Source organism: Vigna angularis, chromosome 2 (genome assembly GCF_016808095.1).
Source record: "Vigna angularis cultivar LongXiaoDou No.4 chromosome 2, ASM1680809v1, whole genome shotgun sequence".
NCBI classification, from domain to species: Eukaryota; Viridiplantae; Streptophyta; class Magnoliopsida; order Fabales; family Fabaceae; genus Vigna; species Vigna angularis.
This window is the reverse complement of record NC_068971.1, coordinates 52148009-52167246: the sequence shown is the minus strand read 5'-3', so window position 1 is coordinate 52167246 and position 19238 is coordinate 52148009. Positions and strand designations below refer to the sequence as shown.

Here is a 19238-nt window from a genome sequence, read left to right as displayed (position 1 = left end):
CATGTCATAACCAATGAGATTTTTGAGTGAGGAAAGAAAAAAAGTATTTGTAATATCACAAGAGTTGTATATAACCAGGATCACAGCAAGAAAATGACTTAATGTAATGCTTAGAGATAAATCCATTCAAAAATTCTTAAACTGAACATGCTAAGAAGCATACAATAGGGCTAAAAAATGATCCCACAAGACATATTTCTATTCTATCAAGTGTAATCAATACAATTCAATTTATCGCCACTGTTGAAATCACAACAAGATTAAGTGATTACGGGCTGGGATAAGAATGAAGGAGCACATATCAGACTTTATGAAGGAACAAGGCTCTAGAAGACACTGGTGTTTTTGATTCCTATACAAGGGTCCTCTGGAGATGTCAACAACAAATCCTCAACTTCAGGTACTGGCCATGGTTATTAGATAACCAATACCTGCTGTTATAATTCCAAGTACCCCACCAGCAACAACCTGCAGTAAGTATTGAGAATATTAAAAAAGAAAACCAACAATTGAAGAGTCCCAAAGAAATGAATATCTGTTAGATTGCAGCGGGTTATGCAAAGGTGCAACAGGTGTGAGGGAGTTATGCAGAGAGAGAGAATGTGAACACAGAGAGTAGTAAACAGCAACAGAAAAGTAAATTTATTATTGAATGAAGAGATGAATATATGTAGTGCATAGGCACGTACACAAACAGTTATGAGACGGTTATAGTAGTTTAGTTTACTACAATATACCCCCCTTAAACCAAACTGCTATAGCATTTTACATTTAACATATCTCTAAGTTTTTCAAATCTACTTTGTCTAAGAGCTTTTGTGAAGATGTCTGCAATCTGAACTCCAGTAGAGCAGTGCAGTAACTCAATCCTCCCTTGGTTTACCAAATCCCTCAAGAAGTGAAACTTTGTACCAATATGCTTGCTCCTTCCGTGAAATACCGGATTCTTCAACAGGCTGATTGCATATTTGTTATCAACCATCATCTGTATGGGTATTCTGCATTCCAGTTTTAAGTCTCCAAGAAGTGCCTCCAACCACACGCACTGACACGTCGTTTCTGCAGAAGCTATATACTCTGCTTCACACGAGGAAAGTGCCACCACGCCTTGTTTTTTAGAACACCAGGAGATAGGTGCTCCTGCATATTTAATGAAGTACCCGAAAGTGCTCCTTCTATCAACCTGATCTCCGCTCCAGTCAGAGTCGCTCCAAACTTCCAGAGTGCTCCCCATGCTGCTCGTCATCTTTGGGAACACGAGACCATAGTGAATTGTTCCTTTTAAGTATCTTAAAACATGTTTAGCTGCTGACATATGAGATTGTCTAGATTCATTCATGAATCTGCTCAATAATCCAACCCCGTAGCCTATGTCTGGTCTGCTATTGCAGATGTATCTCAAGGATCCTATAATTTGTTTATACAATGAAGCATCCACCTTTTTCTCATCTCGTTGCTCTGTCAACTTCAGATTAGCAATGACAGGAACTATTGTGCTATTGCAATCTGCCATATTAAAACGTTTCAGCACTTCAATGATATACCTCTTTTGATGCAAGAAGACTCCGTTTGCTGTTTCAACAAACTCCAATCCGAGAAAATAATTCAGTCTTCCTAAGTCGGTCATATCATACTCTTCTCTCATTCTTTGCTTAAATCCTTCGATTGCCGATTCAGAGTCTCCAGTTACAAGAAGATCATCAACGTATAAGTAGACCAACAAAGTATTCTGCTGTGCTGCAGACTTTATATACACTCCGGACTCCACAGAACTTTTCAGAAAACCCAGTTTCAGAAGCAATGTGTTGATATGATTATTCCAGGCTTGTGGTGCTTGCCTCAACCCATACAAGGCTTTGTTCAACCTATAGACCTTATGTTCTTCACCCTTCTTCTCAAATCCAGGTGGTTGTCTTACATAAGCCTCCTCCTTCAGTGGACCGTTTAAGAAAGCTGATTTTACATCTAGCTGACATATTTTCCAGTTCTTACGACAAGCTACTGCTACTACTAACCTCACAGTCTCAAGCCTTGCGACTGGTGCAAACACGTATGTGAAATCCACTCTTGGTTTCTACAAAAATCCCTTTGCTACGAGTCTCGCTTTGAAGTTTGCAACTTCACCGTTCAGTTTATACTTGGTCTTGAAGACCCACTTTACTTCAATAGCCTGTTTATGTTCAGGTAAATCTACCATTTCCCAAGTTCTGTTTCTTTCAATGGCATTTAGCTCTTCAATCATGGCTTCTCTCCACTCCTTTATATCAAGCGCTTGTTTCCAGGGAATAGCTTCTGCATCAGCTAGGAATGCGAGATGTGCTTGACCACCAAGATCTGCATTGTCACTGTCAGCGAAAACTTCATAATCAGCTAGCCTTGAGGAAGGAAATCTCATCCTTTGTGATCCTCTGCTATTGACCTCATCACATTTCTCAGCCTGTTCAACACCACTAGAAGTGCTATCTTTTAGCCAGCTTGGAACAATTGCAGACTTCTTGTTTGTCTCAGCTTCAGATTTCTGATTTGTCTCGGTCTTTCTCCATTCGAATGTGGCTCCCTCGTCTATAATCACATCTCTACTTATCACAATTTGTTTGTTCTCAGGGCTGTATAGCTTGTACGTGCCTGTGGGGTGATACCCAATGAAGACAAAAGTTTCGCTTTTGTCATCCAACTTCTTCCTTCTTGCGTCTGGAATGTGCCTGTAACATACTGAACCAAAAATTTTCAAGTGATTTACAGATGGCTTAATACCTGACCAGGCTTCTTCTGGTGTGCAATTTGCTAAAGCTCTCGTGGGACTTCTGTTTAGTAGATACGCTGTTGTTGATACAGCTTCCCCCCAAAGGTAGTGTGGTAATCTCTTGCCCTTTATCATGCATCTGATCATGTCGAGCAGTGTCCTGCTCCTCCGTTCAGCCAGACCATTGTGTTGGGGGGTATATGGAGCTATCACTTCATGCACTATACCATTATCACTGCAAAACCTATTCATTTCGTGGGAGTTGAATTCTCCTCCACCATCAGTTCTGAGGGTCTTGATATGTAGACCGGATTGTCTCTCCACCATGGTACAAAAGTTGACAAAACACGAGTAAACATCCTTCTTTTCCTTAATCAAATAAATCCAGATCTTTCTGGTCCATTCATCAACAAAGAGAAGAAATTATTTATTACCTCCGATTGATTCTTGTTCGAAGGGTCTGCACACGTCAGAATAAACCACTTCAAGAGTTTGCTTTGCTCTCTTGTGTGCTGACTTCTTGAACTGTTTCCTAGTCTGCTTCTCAACGACACATCCTTCACAAACCTTCTTCGGTGGAAAAATCTCAAGAACACCTTTCACCAACTCTTTATTCTTCAATTGACCCAAGCTTCTGAAGTTTAGATGTCCATAACGATAGTGCCATAACCACACTTCTTCCTCGGTATTAACAGCAGATAAACATTGAACAGCTGTGCCACTGAGGTTCACCTTGAAGGTTCTATTTCTGGCCAGCGGTGCTTTAAGTACGAGTCGTTTTCTTCCATCAAACACCTCTATATGCTTTTGATGCATGGTCATCGTGTATCCTTTCTCTAGGAGTTGTCCCAGACTCAGTAAATTGCTCTTCATATTTGGAACATACAGCATGTTGTTCATGTAAGCCGATCGGCCATCCTTGCGTGTGATTAGGATTTTTCCAGTCCCTTCAGCCATGATCACGCTGTTGTCGGCAAATCTCACGCTGCTTCTGACACTCGTATCCAGGTCTATCAGCCATTCCCTCTTGCCTGTCATGTGGTTAGAGCATCCTGTATCTAAGTACCAATAGTTATCGTCTTATGCATGGCTCGCATCGACAGACATCAACACGTGTTCCAGTTCTTGACACCTGTACAACGCTCGTTCGCACTTGTGCGACGCTCGTCCAGTTTCTTTATTAATGACCGTTTGGTTAAACAACCGTCCAGTTTCTCCATTAGCTCCCGTTCGGTTGAACAAAAACAGCCGTCCGATTTCCTCAACGCCCGTTCGGTCTGAAGACGACATCCGATTGTCAACACCCGTTCGGTCTTCTTCAACACCCGCTCGGTTTTTGTATATTCTCGATTCATTCAACAGCAACGATCGTTTGGTTTCTTCGTTAACTCCCAGCAACGATCGTTCAATAGACGATCGTTCGGTTTCATCATCTGTCAGCACCCGTTCGGTTTCATCATCTGTTAGCACCCGTTCGGTTTTATCATCTGTCAGCACCCATTCGGTTTCGTCATCTGTTAGCACCCATTCGCTTTCATCATCTGTCAGCACCCGTTCGGTAATGTTCATCAACAATACATGATCAGACTCTGAGTCACATGAGTCTTGAGCAAGATTTGCTGCCTCATCATTCTTATTTTTCTTTGCCACTTCATTGTGCCAGTACTCCGCAGAGTAATGCCCAAACTTATTGCACGTGTAACACTGAACATTCTTCTTGTTAAAACCTTTCCTGCCTCTACCTCTTGACTGTCTTCCACCTCCCTTGTTTCCATCTTTGTGCTCGCTACCAACTTCTTGAACACTTTGATCTTGGACAGTTGTATTTCTGCCTCCAGTTCGACCTCCCCGTGATCGGCCTCTACCTCTTCCAGTTCCTCGTCCTCTAGGTTTGTAATTACTTCTGGTGTATAGGGCTTGATTAGAATTCTGACTTACCTCTTTTTCAGCATTTCTTCTTTCGATCAGTCTTTGTTCATGTGCCTCCAGAGAGTTCTGCAGTTCTTCGACTCTCATATTCTCAAGATCTTTACATTCTTCTATGGCCACAACTATATGGTCATACTGCGAAGTTAACGTTCTGAGGATTTTCTCCACGATTTTCCTATCTTTCACAACCTTGTCACACGCTCTCATGGCGTTTACCACCACTTGTATCCTTTCGATGTACTCAACAACTGATTCTTGCTCTCCCATGCCTAGGAGTTCATATTGTCTCTGAAGAGATTGTAGCCTGATCTTCTTGACTTTGCCCGTATTGCCATAGCCCTCTTGCAGGATGTCCCAGACCTCCTTCGCCATGACTGCCTTCGAAACCTTCTGGAAGATAGCAGCCGACACACACTGATGCAATAGCATTCGAGCCTTGCAATCCAATCTTTTATTCTCCTTGTGTTGTCGCTTTGCTTCTTCTGTATCTCCTCTCAACAGTTCTTTGAAGCCTTTCTTGACTATCTCGTTCACTTCTTGAAATCCAAGAATAGCATCCATTTTTACACACCAATCATTGAACCCCTTTCCGTCAAACACAGGTAGGTTGCTATGTATCACGTCAGCTATCTTTTCTTGATCGACTTGTGCTTAGCCTCCAGGTTTCGTAACCTTGCTGTTGATACCACTGTTAGATTGCAGCGGGTTATGCAAAGGTGCAACAGGTGTGAGGGATTTATGCAGAGAGAGAGAATGTGAACACAAAGAGTAGTAAACAGCAACAGAAAAGTAAATCTATTATTGAATGAAGAGATGAATATATGTAGTGCATAGGCACGTACACAAACAGTTATGAGACAGTTATAGTAGTTTAGTTTACTACAATAATATCAACTCAATTTAAACATTCGGATCATGGAAACCATTAATCTAAAATACTAGACTACCTACTTGACCTTTCTTTTTGTTTCAAAATAAATTATAAAATATATAACAAATTTAAACTACTTGCCTTATCTTCTAAAGATTTTATAAATTGGGTTGTTTAATATTCAGAGAGATAAGAGGGTGAGATTCAGTGAGATAAGTGAAACAGAAAATAATTCAAACCAAAAGTATTGCAGAGCGTGTCCAAAATGTGTACTAACGAGAAGGCCATAATCTTGTCAATGACTCTTTTTTTGTAATAACTTGAAACCATAGTTTTGGCTCATTCTAATCTCTGAATGGTGTGATTCGTCATTCACTTAATACTACTATATCAGATATTTTGAGTATATAGAATCCTGATGGTACTGAAACAGTGTATTAAAAACAAGGAAAACCTCAGCCCTTAACATTTCAAAAAAAGTACAATATAGAATGATAAAACATAGATTCAAATGTTCATAAAAGACAAAAATTAACACGATAATAATCTAATTTTTTTAAGTAATGGCAGTTACATATTGAGTAAATAACATGGTGTCCGCTAATTATATTTTAATAAAAACAGTTGCGGAAAAGTGAATAACTTTTCCCTATTCAAATTGATACAAAGGGGAATAATAAATAGCAAGAGGAAATTAATTCTGTACACTAATCCTAGCCTGAATACCAAGGAAGGATCTGCCTGAATATCGGAGAAGAATCTCACTGAATATAAGGAAAGATTCTTTCCCATAAAGCTAATCTTAAAAACAAAGAAATAAAATCAGATCCTAATTACACCAAATCAAATTATGAGTATGATTGATTTCCGTAGATCAAAGTTATGATTCTGATTCTTTCCTTGACTATTAACACTCTCCCTTAAACTGGGTGGTAGAAATCTATCATTCCTAGATTGGAACTGATGCTTCCATAACTATTTCTTGAGAGAGCTTTAGTCAGGATACCTGCTGTTCAGTTTGCATAATGGAACCTGCTAAATACTTATAATGCCATGGTCAATTATCTCCTTTATGAAGTGTCGGTCAATCTCCACTGCTTCGTGCTATCATGGAAGACCAGATTCTTTCAAATTTCGATATCAAGTTTATTGTCATCAGACAATATCCTCATTATATAAGGGATAGGAATTATGTTGTCCGACATCTGTTTTAACCAAATTCCTTCACATATACCCCAGGTCATGACTCTATATTCAGCTTCTATGCTACTTCTAGCCACCACAAGCTGTTTCATGCTTCTCCAAAGCGTTCCCATACAAATAAGAAATAACCACTAGTTGACTTTCTATCCAATGTACATCCTACCAAATCTGAACTTGTGTATAATTCAATGCCCCTCTTTAAGGTTTTTTTTTTAAGACGTTCTTTCCTGTTTTTTCAATGCACCATTTCCGAACTTTTAGGGAATGGGATTGGAATATATTTTCCCAACATGATCTTTCTTCTCTTCTCAGTTCTAAGAATACTTCCCTGTCCTTTGCAAGTGGCTGATTCCCAGAATCATTCCACGTAGTTCATCATTATCCTTATTAAGCCCCAATAAACAATTATAGATTCTATCCTTCTCTACCAGTACTCTGTACTTATTTTTCTCATCCACACAGTGCCACTCATTTTCTCATATATATCCAGTTTCTACCAATGTCAACAGAGAGAAACTCAATGACTGAAAATTTACCTTGTTGCAACTCATGAAGTAGGCTTTTTATTCAAAAATTGAGAAAATGTTATCCACATTGGAATATGTTTCCTTAACTGCATCCCACATTTCTTTGGTGGTGTCATAGTATATTAAGTTTTCCCCAATTTTGTTTGTCAAGGTGTTGAGGAGCTATGACATAACTAAATTGTGCTCTAATTTCCATTTGGAAATTGGGTTTCCTTCCTCGGGAATTTTGGAGTTTCCTTTGATGTAGCCTTCCTTTTTCCTTTTGCGACGATTTGTCCAACTTCTCGCATTGGATATAGTTCTGACCACTTAATTTGTGGCCAGAAGTGGAGGACCTTCAGTGGAGCTGTTAAGGAGTGTGTACCTGTCTCCACCTAGGGCAGGCCATCTGTTTCCTTCCATGGCTGAGTCACCAATGAGACTGGAGATGGTTTAGATCATGCTCTGATACCATTCAGAGAAGTAAATATTTCTCCTTATTCAAAATAATTCAAAGGGGAGTAATAAATAGGAAGAGGAAGTTAATACTGTACATTAATCTAGGCTTAAATATCAAGGAAAGATCTGCCTAAATATCAGAGAAGATTCCCATTGAATATCTGGAAAGATTCTTTCTTATAAAGCTAATCTAAAGATAAAAAGAAATAAAATCAGATCCTCATTACACCAGATCAAATTACACGATTCCGATTGATTTCCATTGATTAAATCTACGATTCCGATGCTTTCCTTACGTATCAACAAAAGACTTCATAGTATACATAAAAGTCCCTTATGTTATGTTTATACTAAACAGCTTTCCAAAGAATAATGTCATTCTATCAAGTGTGTAAACAAGTAAATGACACTAAATTCCTTTGACCAAGATCCATAAAATAATCATGACAGGCGAACAAATAAAAAATGGTGAACCTGAGGGGGTGTATGCCCAAGTGGTTCCCGGAGTGGTCTGCTTTCAGCTAGAGGATGTTCAGCAGGAAGTTCAAACACGATTTGATTCAAAATCTGGGAAAATTCAGTCATTTAAACTCAGTAAAAGAAATAAATGGAAACCAACCAAACAAAATATAAAATATTTCTTTCGCTGGAATCACAGGCAAATAGAAAAGGCTTTTGTGGCATTTCGACTCTCACATTCGGCATGAAAGAAATACATATGACAGAATATGGTGCACACAAGTAAAACAAGGAGAAGAGTGTACCTCTGCTTGGCGTCCAGCTTGCAATCTTACACCAGTAGCATCATACATCACCTGCCAGCAATATGCCATATCAGAAACTCGCCCAACCATAAGCTAGTCATGAGAATTAGTTTCTTGCTGTGTAATCTAGTTAATTTTTAGGACATCAAATCCTTTCTTAAAGTTACTATGTTTGAACATTCAAGGGGAGTGGAATGAAAGGAAATTATGTTATCACTTTACTCTTGATATTTTATGGTGGAACATAAAAGAAATCCAACTCATGCCCTCTTAATTGAAAGGGGAAAAAAGAGATGGATTGAACGGCATGGAATCCATTCCATTTGACCCTATTGTCTACCAATCCAAACGTGAATCATGCAAACCACACATACATGTCCACTTCTTAAGAGCAGAAATAAAAGAAAAAGGATAGATTGAATCTCCTTCATAACATCACAATTTGAAAAGAAGAAAATAACAAGCTCTTGATGAAATATCCAGAAAATGATTGATTTGAAGAACTAAGGACATACAATACAAGCTAGAACCAAAGCAGTCGCAAAAAGAGGTCCTCCAAAGCCTTCATGGAACCCTATTGCGGCGGCAAGAGCTGCGACAGTAGCTGAATGGGAAGAAGGCATTCCACCAGATCCAACAAGTTGCTTCGGATCCCATCTTTTTTCCTTATACCTACATATTAACAATGATCATAACAATAAGAATAAAAATTATTATTATTAACCCTCAATTAAACACATCATTAGCCAAATAGCTACAATTCAACTGTTATAATTTCATTCTTCCAAAGAGATCCATAATTCACACATCATTGACCAACCAGAAACTTAAATCATTTTTCTAAACTATTGTTGTATTCTACACTGGATTCGTGAAATACGACAGAAAACAGTAATTGAAAGAAAAACAAAACGAACGAACCAGGTAGTGAAAAACTTGATTGCTTGTGCGATGACAAAAGCAACAATGGCGGAAACGAGAGGGTAATTGTGCATTATTGACGACGTCGTAACTGCCACCTCACCCATCTCCCTTCTCTGCTTATTTGTCAAATAGTTTTGTTTATAAATAAACAAATTAATTGTAGTTTTTCCTTTTTCTCCTTTGAGAAATGTTACAAGCAAACGCAAGCAGGAACAGGAATTGAATATCCCCTGAATTATGAAATGTTTTTTTGTTACACTAACGGTCTTGTTTATTTTCTTAGCTCAGCTCAGCTTAGCTTTCTCGAAAGTTGCTTCCCTTGTTCGATTACGTTAAGAATATGCCTTCATATGCTATGCACTTTTCCGCAACGAAAATGTCTTATTCAATTTATTTATTTATTTATTTTCTGCTTGCTAGTACTTTTCCGCAACGCAACTTATTCTGCTTTGACCCAAAATTTGGAATTTGGAAATTCATATAGTTGAAAGTTCTTGGCAAAGAAAACTCGTATGCCACGAAATGCCATCTAGAAAATATTGACGAAATAGTTTGAATGAAAAGAACATTTCGTTAACTTTCTCTTATAGCAAGTGGCTACCTACCTTCATAATGAAAAATAATAGAATATATTCCGCACTGCGTAATTACGACACTATTAAGCACGACTGATAAATAACATACAACGTTCATGTGCAAATTGGTATTTTATTCTATAAAAATGTTGACAAATATCCTTTGAACAAACATGGTTAAGAAATTCAACTTTAGAGTGTTTATGGGATAATATTATCAATGTATTTCTGCAATGATTTTCAATACAGAAACTATAATTTTTGGCAATTTTTATTTATAAATGTCTTCACTAGTATCATTTCCAACATTCTTTTATGGGATCCTAATTTTTGAATGGCTGTTTCATATTCATTTTCAATTATTTCATCTACAGATACAATTTCCAAAAATAGTCTTAAAGATTATATCCTTTTATCAAATTTCAAATGATTAAAAATTTTGTCTTCATCAGATTTTGAAGTCAGATGAAAGAATTTTTAAAGATTTCAAAGAATTTCAAAATTTAATGAAAAGAAAATCTTTCATCAAATTTTGAAATTCAATAAAACACAAAAATGGAATATTGGGTTTTTTGAATTTCAGAAGACAATTTTGAAATTTTTAAAAAATTTGGAGATACAAAATAAAATGATTGGAAGTATACGATGAAACACCCTCTTTAAGTGTGTTATGTGAACTGGCTGACACATGTTATAGAGATTATCTATTATATATAAATATTTAAAAAAAAACAAAACATTCAATGTTTGTTGTTTTAAAATAATTTCTAACATTTAATTACTGTGTTTAATAATTTCTAACATTTGATCTAATTTTAGGGGCACAATAGCATACCCCTTCTCCCCTTTATTCATTTTTAATAGAATCATTCTCAAAATAAGGTATTTGATAAATTGTGTAACTGTGAATGCTACAATTCTGTCGGGTTGAGAGGTGCATGAAAAAAGAAATACACGAATGGATCTCAATCTATCTGCATGTGGTGACAGAGTGTTGTTTCACTGACAAACCTGCACGTGAAGTTTTGATAACTCTCTTGAGTCAGAAAGAATAGGAATTTTGACAAGCAACAATGTAACAATGAATATGAATGCTTCTACTTCACACTTGCTTTGATGGATCACTAGTTGAGATGGAAATAACAAACAAGAATGCAGCAAGTGGAGGGGGCACATCATAGTCCTCCAAAATGCCTTTTAGCTTATGGCCTACCAACAAAAATAAGGAGGGAAAAAAAATAACTTTACAATTATGTCAAACACAACTTGGCATTTGTTACAAAATATATTAGAACCAACGCAAACCAATTGGCAGTGGTTATTATCCCAAACAGCCTCCAACCTAAAACCATAAATGCACAAGCACTTGGTTTAGCTCCCATGTGTGGCCAAAAGGAAGTGCAGAAATGCTGCCAGGAATTCAAGGCACAACCTTAACATTGTCCTCTCACATTATGATGCAATTGCACCTTGATTCCAGCTTTGGGGGCTTCATACTATCTACTTTGTTAGAAAGTCCAACATTGTGTGTGAAAGACTCGCCAATATTTTCATCATTCTCAGCCTTGCCAGAAGGGGTTTTGACATCAGTTTCCACCCTCCTCTGCTTGGTCTTGGTCTTCTGGGATTTTGAAGTGCGCTTGCTGACAGGGCGGCTGCGACTATTCCTATCAGAATTGAATTTTCCCAAAAAGGTCACAGTCGGTTCAGAACCCTCAAATGGGTCGGAACATTCCTTTTCCATTGCTAGTGTTGCAGCCTGATATGCAAGATCCTGCACAATGGAACTGCAAAAAAGGATTGTGTCTGTTGCCTCTTCAAGTGTCAAGCTCCTAGTATTGCCTGCACCTTGACACTCCACTGTAACTGTTGATCCCTCTGGCATAAAGCATTAAAGAACTATTAGATATTGAACAAATAGTTTTCCAAAGAAAGTTTCATCTGATAAAATATATTGCAGGCACCATGTACCCAGAGAGAAAGAATCTTAAGCGATAGAAAACTAAATAGGCCCTTTTTGTTTCCATGAATTTCAGTTAAGGTTCCCCCAAACAATGAAAACATAAATTCAGCTACGTTGCCGGTGAATCCTCAGTAAAATGACACTGAATTAAAATTGCATGCTGTTTTAAAAAAAGTAGCCAGAAAGACCACAGAAAGTCTTACGCTTGACCGAGAAGTTGGAAACTAGGCTAACAAACTGCCTGTAAAGTGCCCAGAACACATGAATGAGTATCAGAATACAAAGTCTAAAAATTACATCACTGAGTTTACATTGCACAGTATGAATCAACATTTCCAAAAATCATGACTATCTGTTCGAGGCAAAGCAGATTTACTGACATTAGATTGTTATTCTGCACATTTTAATATCTCAAAATTTATGCATTGTATGGCGTACTCAAACAAGTTCATCTCTAAGAGAATCATGAGAAGTTATTATTCAGTTGTTATCAGTAAATGTAATAATATCTTTCATTTGAAATTTTAATACAGTAGATATCATACCAAAGCCATGGGACTCGGAGACATTGACCTCTGAAACAGAAGCGGGACAAGAATCACTGGAAGGATTTTGAGCTGAAGGTTCCCTAAAGTCATCAAGGGCCCTCTTTGACAGGTCATCATTAACCATGTCAACCATATTGTAACAACAGTTTTCTCCTTCTATTTCTGCTTCGGTAATAGGGGGACAGTTGGTTGTGACCAAAGCGTCCAATTCATTAACATCAGAATTCTGCACCTCATGTTTCTCTTGACTGGATAATTCTGGAGTCTTAGCTGATGTTTCTGTGTCTGAGTCACCCTTGGCATTATTTGGACGATCATCAACATTTTCGTGTGGCACACAATCCCCATGATTTGGAATTGATGTGACTGGATTGTCATCAGACTGGACAACAGTAGCCTGACTTGATAATTCTGAGCTGCAAGCATTATTCAATCTAGTGCTGTCATCACATTCAACTTCATCTTCCTCAGCAACTAAATCAATGGAAGAAGCATCAATTATCTCTGACATCGTGTTTCCGAAAGCTGGCATTTCTTGAAAAAGTTGAGATACCTCCTCTACAAAGCCATATTCTGTACTGCCTGTCTCTTGAGTTGCAAGACCTAACTCATGGCGAGAATGGTTTGAAGTTCCAGAAAAGGATGAAGCAGTGCTTAGAGGCTTGATCCTCAAGTCATATCCATAGTCCACATCCAGTTTCCTGGCACTCAACTGCCTTTGCACACGAAACTCCGTTTGCCTAGTTGAGCCAAGATCAATTGATGATGAGGCAGAATAACTACCAGGTCTTGTTGTGCTTCTAAAACTGCTTACACTGTCTCTAGCAAGAGACAGATCGTCGTAAGATAAGGTTGTGGCAGTAAAACTCCTGCTCTGAACTACAGGCCCTTTATTGCTGTTAGTCCTTTTCAGCAATAGAGAAATACCAGTGCCTTCTGTGGGGCCCACATTCAAATTAGGGCGATCACTTGAGTGATGCTTATCCCCAAATTCATAATTAGGCTTATTGTAATCAACTCCTGATTGGTTAATCTCTAGCTGGTTGCCACATGTCTGTCTGCCTCCCTCCCCCAAAGAATTTGGAAGAGAATTGTTTTGTGAGTGATCCTGCTTTAGTTCACTGCAAGAAGTTTGACTTTCCTCAGCATCCTGCTCACTGTAGGGAAACCTTAAGTTACCCACGTTAGTCTCTTCAGGCAGTTCCAATTGGTTTGCTTCAGATAATGATTTTTCTTCTTTAGGAATGTTGGCTGCAATCAATGGAGGGTCTTCAGATACTGCCAAAGGTGTCTCAGGGAAGATGACTCGCAACAATGAGGTTTTCCTACTGCATTCTGGACACAACCCAATATTCTTCTCAGCATGATTAGTGACCTCATAACGACAACCACAATAAGAACAGCCAGCAGAATTTTCAAAACTATCAGTATCAGAAATGCCACCTCTAACCCGTGAAATTTCTGAACTTTCATTAACTCTAGTGTCAATGTGAATGTGGGATATAGAATCCGCAAATTCAATTGGAACTAAAACATTCTTTGGGTCTGTGTTTTCATTTTGCAGAACATGTACTGATTCCCTTTTAATCTCTTGCTCAATCTTTGCATTTAATGCATCAATCTTATCAAAGACAAACACTTCATGCATTTCAGGATATAGTATCTTATCAGCTTCACTTGCCATATCATCTTGATTATGTTCACTTCCTTCAGTGTCTAGTGCAAAGTTTGTACCTTGATCAGAACTTGCATTGCTGCTTGTTGTAACAGATGAATTCCTAGATACAAGGGAACGATGTGCGGAATTTGCTTTTCCAGCATAAAAGGTTGTACTTGGAACACTGTATAGAAGTGGCCTGAACATGTTCTGAGGAGTTTTTCTATCCTGCATAGCATTTTAATGGTAACAAACAAAAGTTAGTATTTTTATTAAATTTGACTATTAATCATGGCAATAGATAATTAGGTGAGTTGCACAAATAAAAGACCCAATAGAAATCCAGATTTCCGTTCTTAATGTTCACCAAGTGTTGACTTCTTTGCTACAAAGATCAGCAGAGGTTTTAAAGTGTCAACCAACAGAAAAACCCTGATATAATGATTATGCTTGGTGCAAATATGTTATTTCGTATGCAGATCCTCAAACAAGATAGAAGATAACTTAATAAGAAGCCATTACTTCGGAGTACTTGTGTAATCAAATATAATTAAAAATATATGCAGATAGTACATGCATGCTCTAGAAATTAAGCATGGTAAGCACAGCCAAAAAAGTAAATATTTTGAAGATTGGCAATCCCAAAAGAAAGTTAAATCAGTCAACTTTCAATGTCGTAAACTGGTACACATCAGAAAAGACGTATGAAAAAGAGACAGTGTGCTAGTGCATAGGAGGGTGGAGACAGAGGGTTGGCAGAAGCACAGGGAAATGCTTTAAAAGGAACTAAATCTCAAATTTCATGAAAATTAAACACACTTCATGATTTCTGTCAACCAATGTTGTTAAACAGCAATGCCATAATCACCATGGTCGAATGGCATGGCGGACATTTTGCCAATAACCACAAGCAATTTGTGATGGGAGACCAGCTATGGCATTGCCATGCCGCCATTGGCTGCAATGGCATGTTTGTATGGCGGAATTTTGGCCTTTTGCCACATTCCACCATCTGCCATTTATAACACTGACAAACCAAGGAAGTTGTTTTAAGCGATAAGATGAAAAAATACCATTTGCCTGATAACTGAATCGAAAGATCTTTTAGGAGCTGAACTTGGGGACACAATCCTGGCTGATTTCTTGGAGATGGTAGGATTTTTGTTGGTTGAAAATGAAGCACCTCTTCTTGAACTTAATCTGTCTACACTACCCACTGTGATCGATTGCAGAGAGTCTAGATCGTCGTCACCAGATGATGCAATGGAACCTTTGCTGCGTGTGCTCAATTGGTCTCTATCATGACTGTAAAAAGAGCTACTACTCCTAGAAGCAGTTGGAGACATTGATTGCCTATTGAATTTGGAGGCAGAGTCCCTACCATTTCTGGATGCTGGAGATGAACCCCTCACATATGATGCTGGTCGATCAGCCAATGAAGTACGAAGATTGGGAGGAACTTCAGAAGAGAAGCCAGGAATATTGGTTTGCCAAGCCCTTATCTTTGGTGATGCAGAGTTTCCACGATTTGTCTTCACTGGAGAAGTTCCCCTAACTCCTGATGAGACAACAGAACCACTGGAGCCAGTGCTTATCCTACGGGGAGTATAAGTGGAATGCTTGGAAGCAGGTGTTATGGGCTTACTTGGAGGTGGAGATGGTCTTCTCGATGGAGTGGCATATCGCACACTTGGGGATGGACTGGAATTTGGCACTGATGAAGGTCTTCCCCTTGATTGCAATGTGTTAGCTCCTGATCGAGGGGATGGACTTAAGCGATTTGGACTTGCACTGCCCCTACTGCTTCTGTGACTTTTATCCATCTAAAACAGGAGGGCGTTGAACATATGATGAATGATCAGTATAAGCACAGCTACATTTTTTGAGATGAAAAAAAAAAATCGGAGGAATTTTTCCCTTAAAGACATAACCATGCATGAACATAACAATATAAATGCATTCAAGCTCACCGTAGAAGATCTTGATATGGAAATCGGTTTACTCTGAGGCCTTCCTCTGCTTCCAAAACTAGTCTGTGATGGCTCATCATCTAACGAAGGAAACAGTGGTGTGTCTGGGGGCGTTAATAACCTTTAAAATGAATGGTACAGACATGACATCAGTGAGGTAAATGGTAATGATCAGAAATAAACTGATTCAGAACAAAGTCTCAAGCTTTGTGATCAAGAAACTTGAATAACTAACAGCATGGAATACGGTCAGAATCAGAATTTTATATTTTGAGCACATTAAACAATGCAATCTAGTAGCAAAGTTAAAACATGAAAAATGACCCACCAGTCGTAATCATTCTTGTCACCATCATTAAGCAACTCGCTGCTCTCTCCTCGACCAGGAATGGAGATTGCAAGATTGACATCAGAAATATGTTTCAACTTTGTAGCTGTATAATAACACCCCAGAAAAAAATGCATGAATGTTAGCCAAAAGCAGCAACCAAAAATAGGAACATTCTCTTCGTATGATGTAAGTAAAGAAAATTACAGAATGAGTCCTCCAAATCATCTGTCAGCTGAAGCAAAAAGCTCTCCTTCTCTCTGGATTGCATTTCATTGAACAAAGTAAGATCCTCATCCTTCTCCCGGATGAGCAATCCACTCTCAAGACTGCGCCCACGCTTGTGGCCGTCTGCTCTTGGCTCTCTCCCAGGAGAGAATCTCAATGCTGGAGAAGGTGGCATCTCCACTACCAAATACAGTGTCACCCCAAGCTCTCCACACAAGCCAAAACAATAAACCTTCTACACCCCAACGAGCAACCCATAATTAAGCTCAAGCCTACAACAAATTTAAGCACCAACCATCAATTCAGCGAGAAAAGAATTACCCACTTACTATATTCTCTTGGTTCATTAGATTAAATGAGCAGCACCCCTAAATACCCAATACACATTGTCATCAGCGTCAATAAGAATGAAAGCAAATTGGGCACATTAAAATAGTGACTCGTGGTGGCAAGAACTGTACCATTAAAATGCAATGCCTCTTCGGCATTCATTCAATTCATATGCAGCAAATATCCAAAATCAAATTGACCCAGAAACCCTAAAACATTTCCCAGTTACAGATCCCAATTATGGGGTTGAGAGTTAAAAGGGAACCTAATTGAAACCCAAAATTCAAGCTTGGGACCCACCAAGCCGCCATTGAAGTTGAAAGCAAGGTAGTAAAATTGAGCACTGTAATGAGTAACAGTAGTAGCAGCAGTTGAGCTTGACTTACCAAATTTCCAAACCAAAATTGCTTGCAAAGAGTGTGGAACGTGGAAGAATGCGCTTAAGATCCCAAGTTCGAAGATAAAACAGAGCTTAAATGTCAATTACAATGCGAAGAATGTTGTATTAGACACTCGGATCTATAGCCTTCATGGCCATGGCCAAGCGACCAAAGTACAGATCGAAAACTAGGATGATCCAACGGTTACAACAAAAGCAATCAAAGTGAAAATAAAAATAAAATTTTGATCCATTATTCTCTCCCCTGCCAAATTCTTTAACTCTTCCTATTAAAAAACACTCACAATTATAGAGTGAAAGAATAATACCCAAAAACCTTTGTTTTTGTTGTCCTTGGATTTCGCTGCTTCCCTCAACAGCAAGCATCCAAGTTCTTTCTCTACCCCTTTTCCTTTTCTTTTTAGTTTTCTTTAATCCTTATTCGTTAAACAAAGATACTTCCCAAATCAACTTAGATACGTGACCAATATAAACCGTATAAATTTAGGAACTTAATCAAATACACACCATTTTTACTTAGGCAACTAAACATATGTAATTATATAGGTTAGCGTTGCTAACTGTTATAATCATTATTTTGAAAGTTTCATCATGATTTTTTTATTTTCTAACAATTGTTTGGGGCAAAATGACACATAGATCAAAATATGACGGTGATCACATGTTATGATCAATTTGTTATTTTTTTCACCCACATATAATAGTCGAACAATCAAGTTAGGAATGATTTGGAGAAGAGATAGGATCATAGGGAAATAGTCAAAAAGCACATACTATGTTTTTTTGAGTCGGTTAAAATACCTGGATTTCGGTGTAAAAGGTAGTTAACTAGTTCAAACATTATGTGTTTGCATACTTAGAATTTGGTAGGAAAGTTTATAAAACAGTTGAAATACGATGTTATCGCGCGACAAAAAATGTTACTTCACACTTACTGTATCACAAAAATCAATATATAGAACCCTAATGTGACTATGTTTAAACACATTTTACAGTAATGTCATTTTAATCGAAATTGGGTTTTTCATCAATTTTATGTCGGTACATGATATAAATCAAAAATTATATTTAACAGTCTTATAAAAAAAATCTACATAATTAAATCATTAATATGAATTATAATACGAATGAAACCTGAGTTAAATAGATCTTCAAAATATTTTATTTTCTTATTTTTATCAAAGACTTACATTTAAAATTTTAATAAATAATACATTACAAAACTGTAAGCAACAACTAAACCATTAATACAACATCGGCTGGATCAGTCCAATTAATATTAATGAGCCAACATTCGTTAGTTGTAATAACAATTAAACAACGAAAGATAATAAAACAAAAACTAGAGACTATAATAATATGAAGTCGTAATTTGGCAATATATAATATTACTAAACTTATCATACTGTGTTGACTCAAGATAAAATAATATCTGAGAAAGATATAAAAAAAAACAGGTCTTTTATATTTTATTTTGGATGGTACAATATTAAATGTGAGCCGAAACAGACTAAACTAACCAATCATTACATGCATGGTTTTTTTTAGTCTAAGCATATAATTTTATTTTCCAACTATAATATTGATATGGAGAAGTAATACAATTTATGGTATAATGCACTCATTAGTATACACTTTGGATCAGCGAAAAATATGAAACAAGAATATTTTTTTTTTCGTATAAACTAACATTGATCCATAAAAGTTATAAAAAAATTAAAAATTTGAATGAAATAATCTATTACAAAAGAAAGAGAAAAACTTTTAAATATAAAATAAACTTATGTTAAGCATTATTGAACTTTAATATTTTAGCTATGTTGACATTCCTAAAATTCAA

General features: G+C 37.4%; 2 protein-coding genes across 7 annotated transcripts; both read right to left on the bottom strand.

The window, feature by feature from the left end:
* Positions 1-29: 29 nt before the first annotated feature.
* LOC108329072 (uncharacterized) lies at positions 30-9724 on the bottom strand. 3 transcript variants are annotated; one of them, XM_052873042.1, is made up of 5 exons: positions 9397-9717; positions 8991-9147; positions 8476-8526; positions 8186-8278; positions 30-468 (listed from the first exon to the last, which is right to left on the bottom strand). In XM_052873042.1, exons 1-5 carry the CDS (start codon positions 9501-9503, stop codon positions 397-399), a joined length of 480 nt encoding a protein of 159 aa, XP_052729002.1. In that variant the 5' UTR covers positions 9504-9717; the 3' UTR covers positions 30-396. The 3 variants fall into 3 exon arrangements, with proteins under 3 accessions (XP_052729002.1, XP_052729003.1, XP_052729004.1); XM_052873043.1 differs by lacking the exon at positions 30-468 and adding an exon at positions 621-5360 and having other exon boundaries at positions 9397-9724; XM_052873044.1 differs by lacking the exon at positions 30-468 and adding an exon at positions 621-5348 and having other exon boundaries at positions 9397-9724.
* A 1326-nt stretch (positions 9725-11050) lies between these two features.
* On the bottom strand, positions 11051-17828 carry LOC108329158 (uncharacterized). 4 transcript variants are annotated; one of them, XM_052873040.1, is made up of 8 exons: positions 17385-17821; positions 16648-16940; positions 16441-16546; positions 16113-16233; positions 15216-15965; positions 14220-14370; positions 12483-13820; positions 11051-11852 (listed from the first exon to the last, which is right to left on the bottom strand). In XM_052873040.1, the coding sequence occupies exons 2-8, from the start codon at positions 16841-16843 to the stop codon at positions 11422-11424; spliced, it is 3093 nt and encodes a 1030-aa protein (XP_052729000.1). In that variant the 5' UTR covers positions 16844-16940; positions 17385-17821; the 3' UTR covers positions 11051-11421. The 4 variants fall into 4 exon arrangements, with proteins under 4 accessions (XP_052729000.1, XP_017418722.1, XP_017418721.1 ...); XM_052873041.1 differs by adding an exon at positions 12141-12178 and having other exon boundaries at positions 11765-11852; positions 12483-14370; positions 17385-17827; XM_017563233.2 differs by having other exon boundaries at positions 12483-14370; positions 17707-17828.
* Positions 17829-19238: the final 1410 nt, after the last annotated feature.

Excerpts from the sequence above, each read along its gene's own strand:
- LOC108329072 (XM_052873042.1), bottom strand. The coding sequence starts at position 9,503 with ATGGGTGAGGTGGCAGTTACGACGTCGTCAATAATGCACAATTACCCT. Across the intron at positions 8,527-8,990 it reads CTTTGGTTCTAGCTTGTATT|GTGATGTATGATGCTACTGG; the intron begins GTATGTCCTTAG and ends TATTGCTGGCAG. Across the intron at positions 469-8,185 it reads TTGGGCATACACCCCCTCAG|GTTGTTGCTGGTGGGGTACT; the intron begins GTTCACCATTTT and ends TACTTACTGCAG.
- LOC108329158 (XM_017563233.2), bottom strand. The coding sequence starts at position 16,843 with ATGCCACCTTCTCCAGCATTGAGATTCTCTCCTGGGAGAGAGCCAAGA. Across the intron at positions 16,547-16,647 it reads TGATTTGGAGGACTCATTCT|CTACAAAGTTGAAACATATT; the intron begins GTAATTTTCTTT and ends GTTATTATACAG. Across the intron at positions 14,371-15,215 it reads ATTCAGTTATCAGGCAAATG|GATAGAAAAACTCCTCAGAA; the intron begins GTATTTTTTCAT and ends AATGCTATGCAG.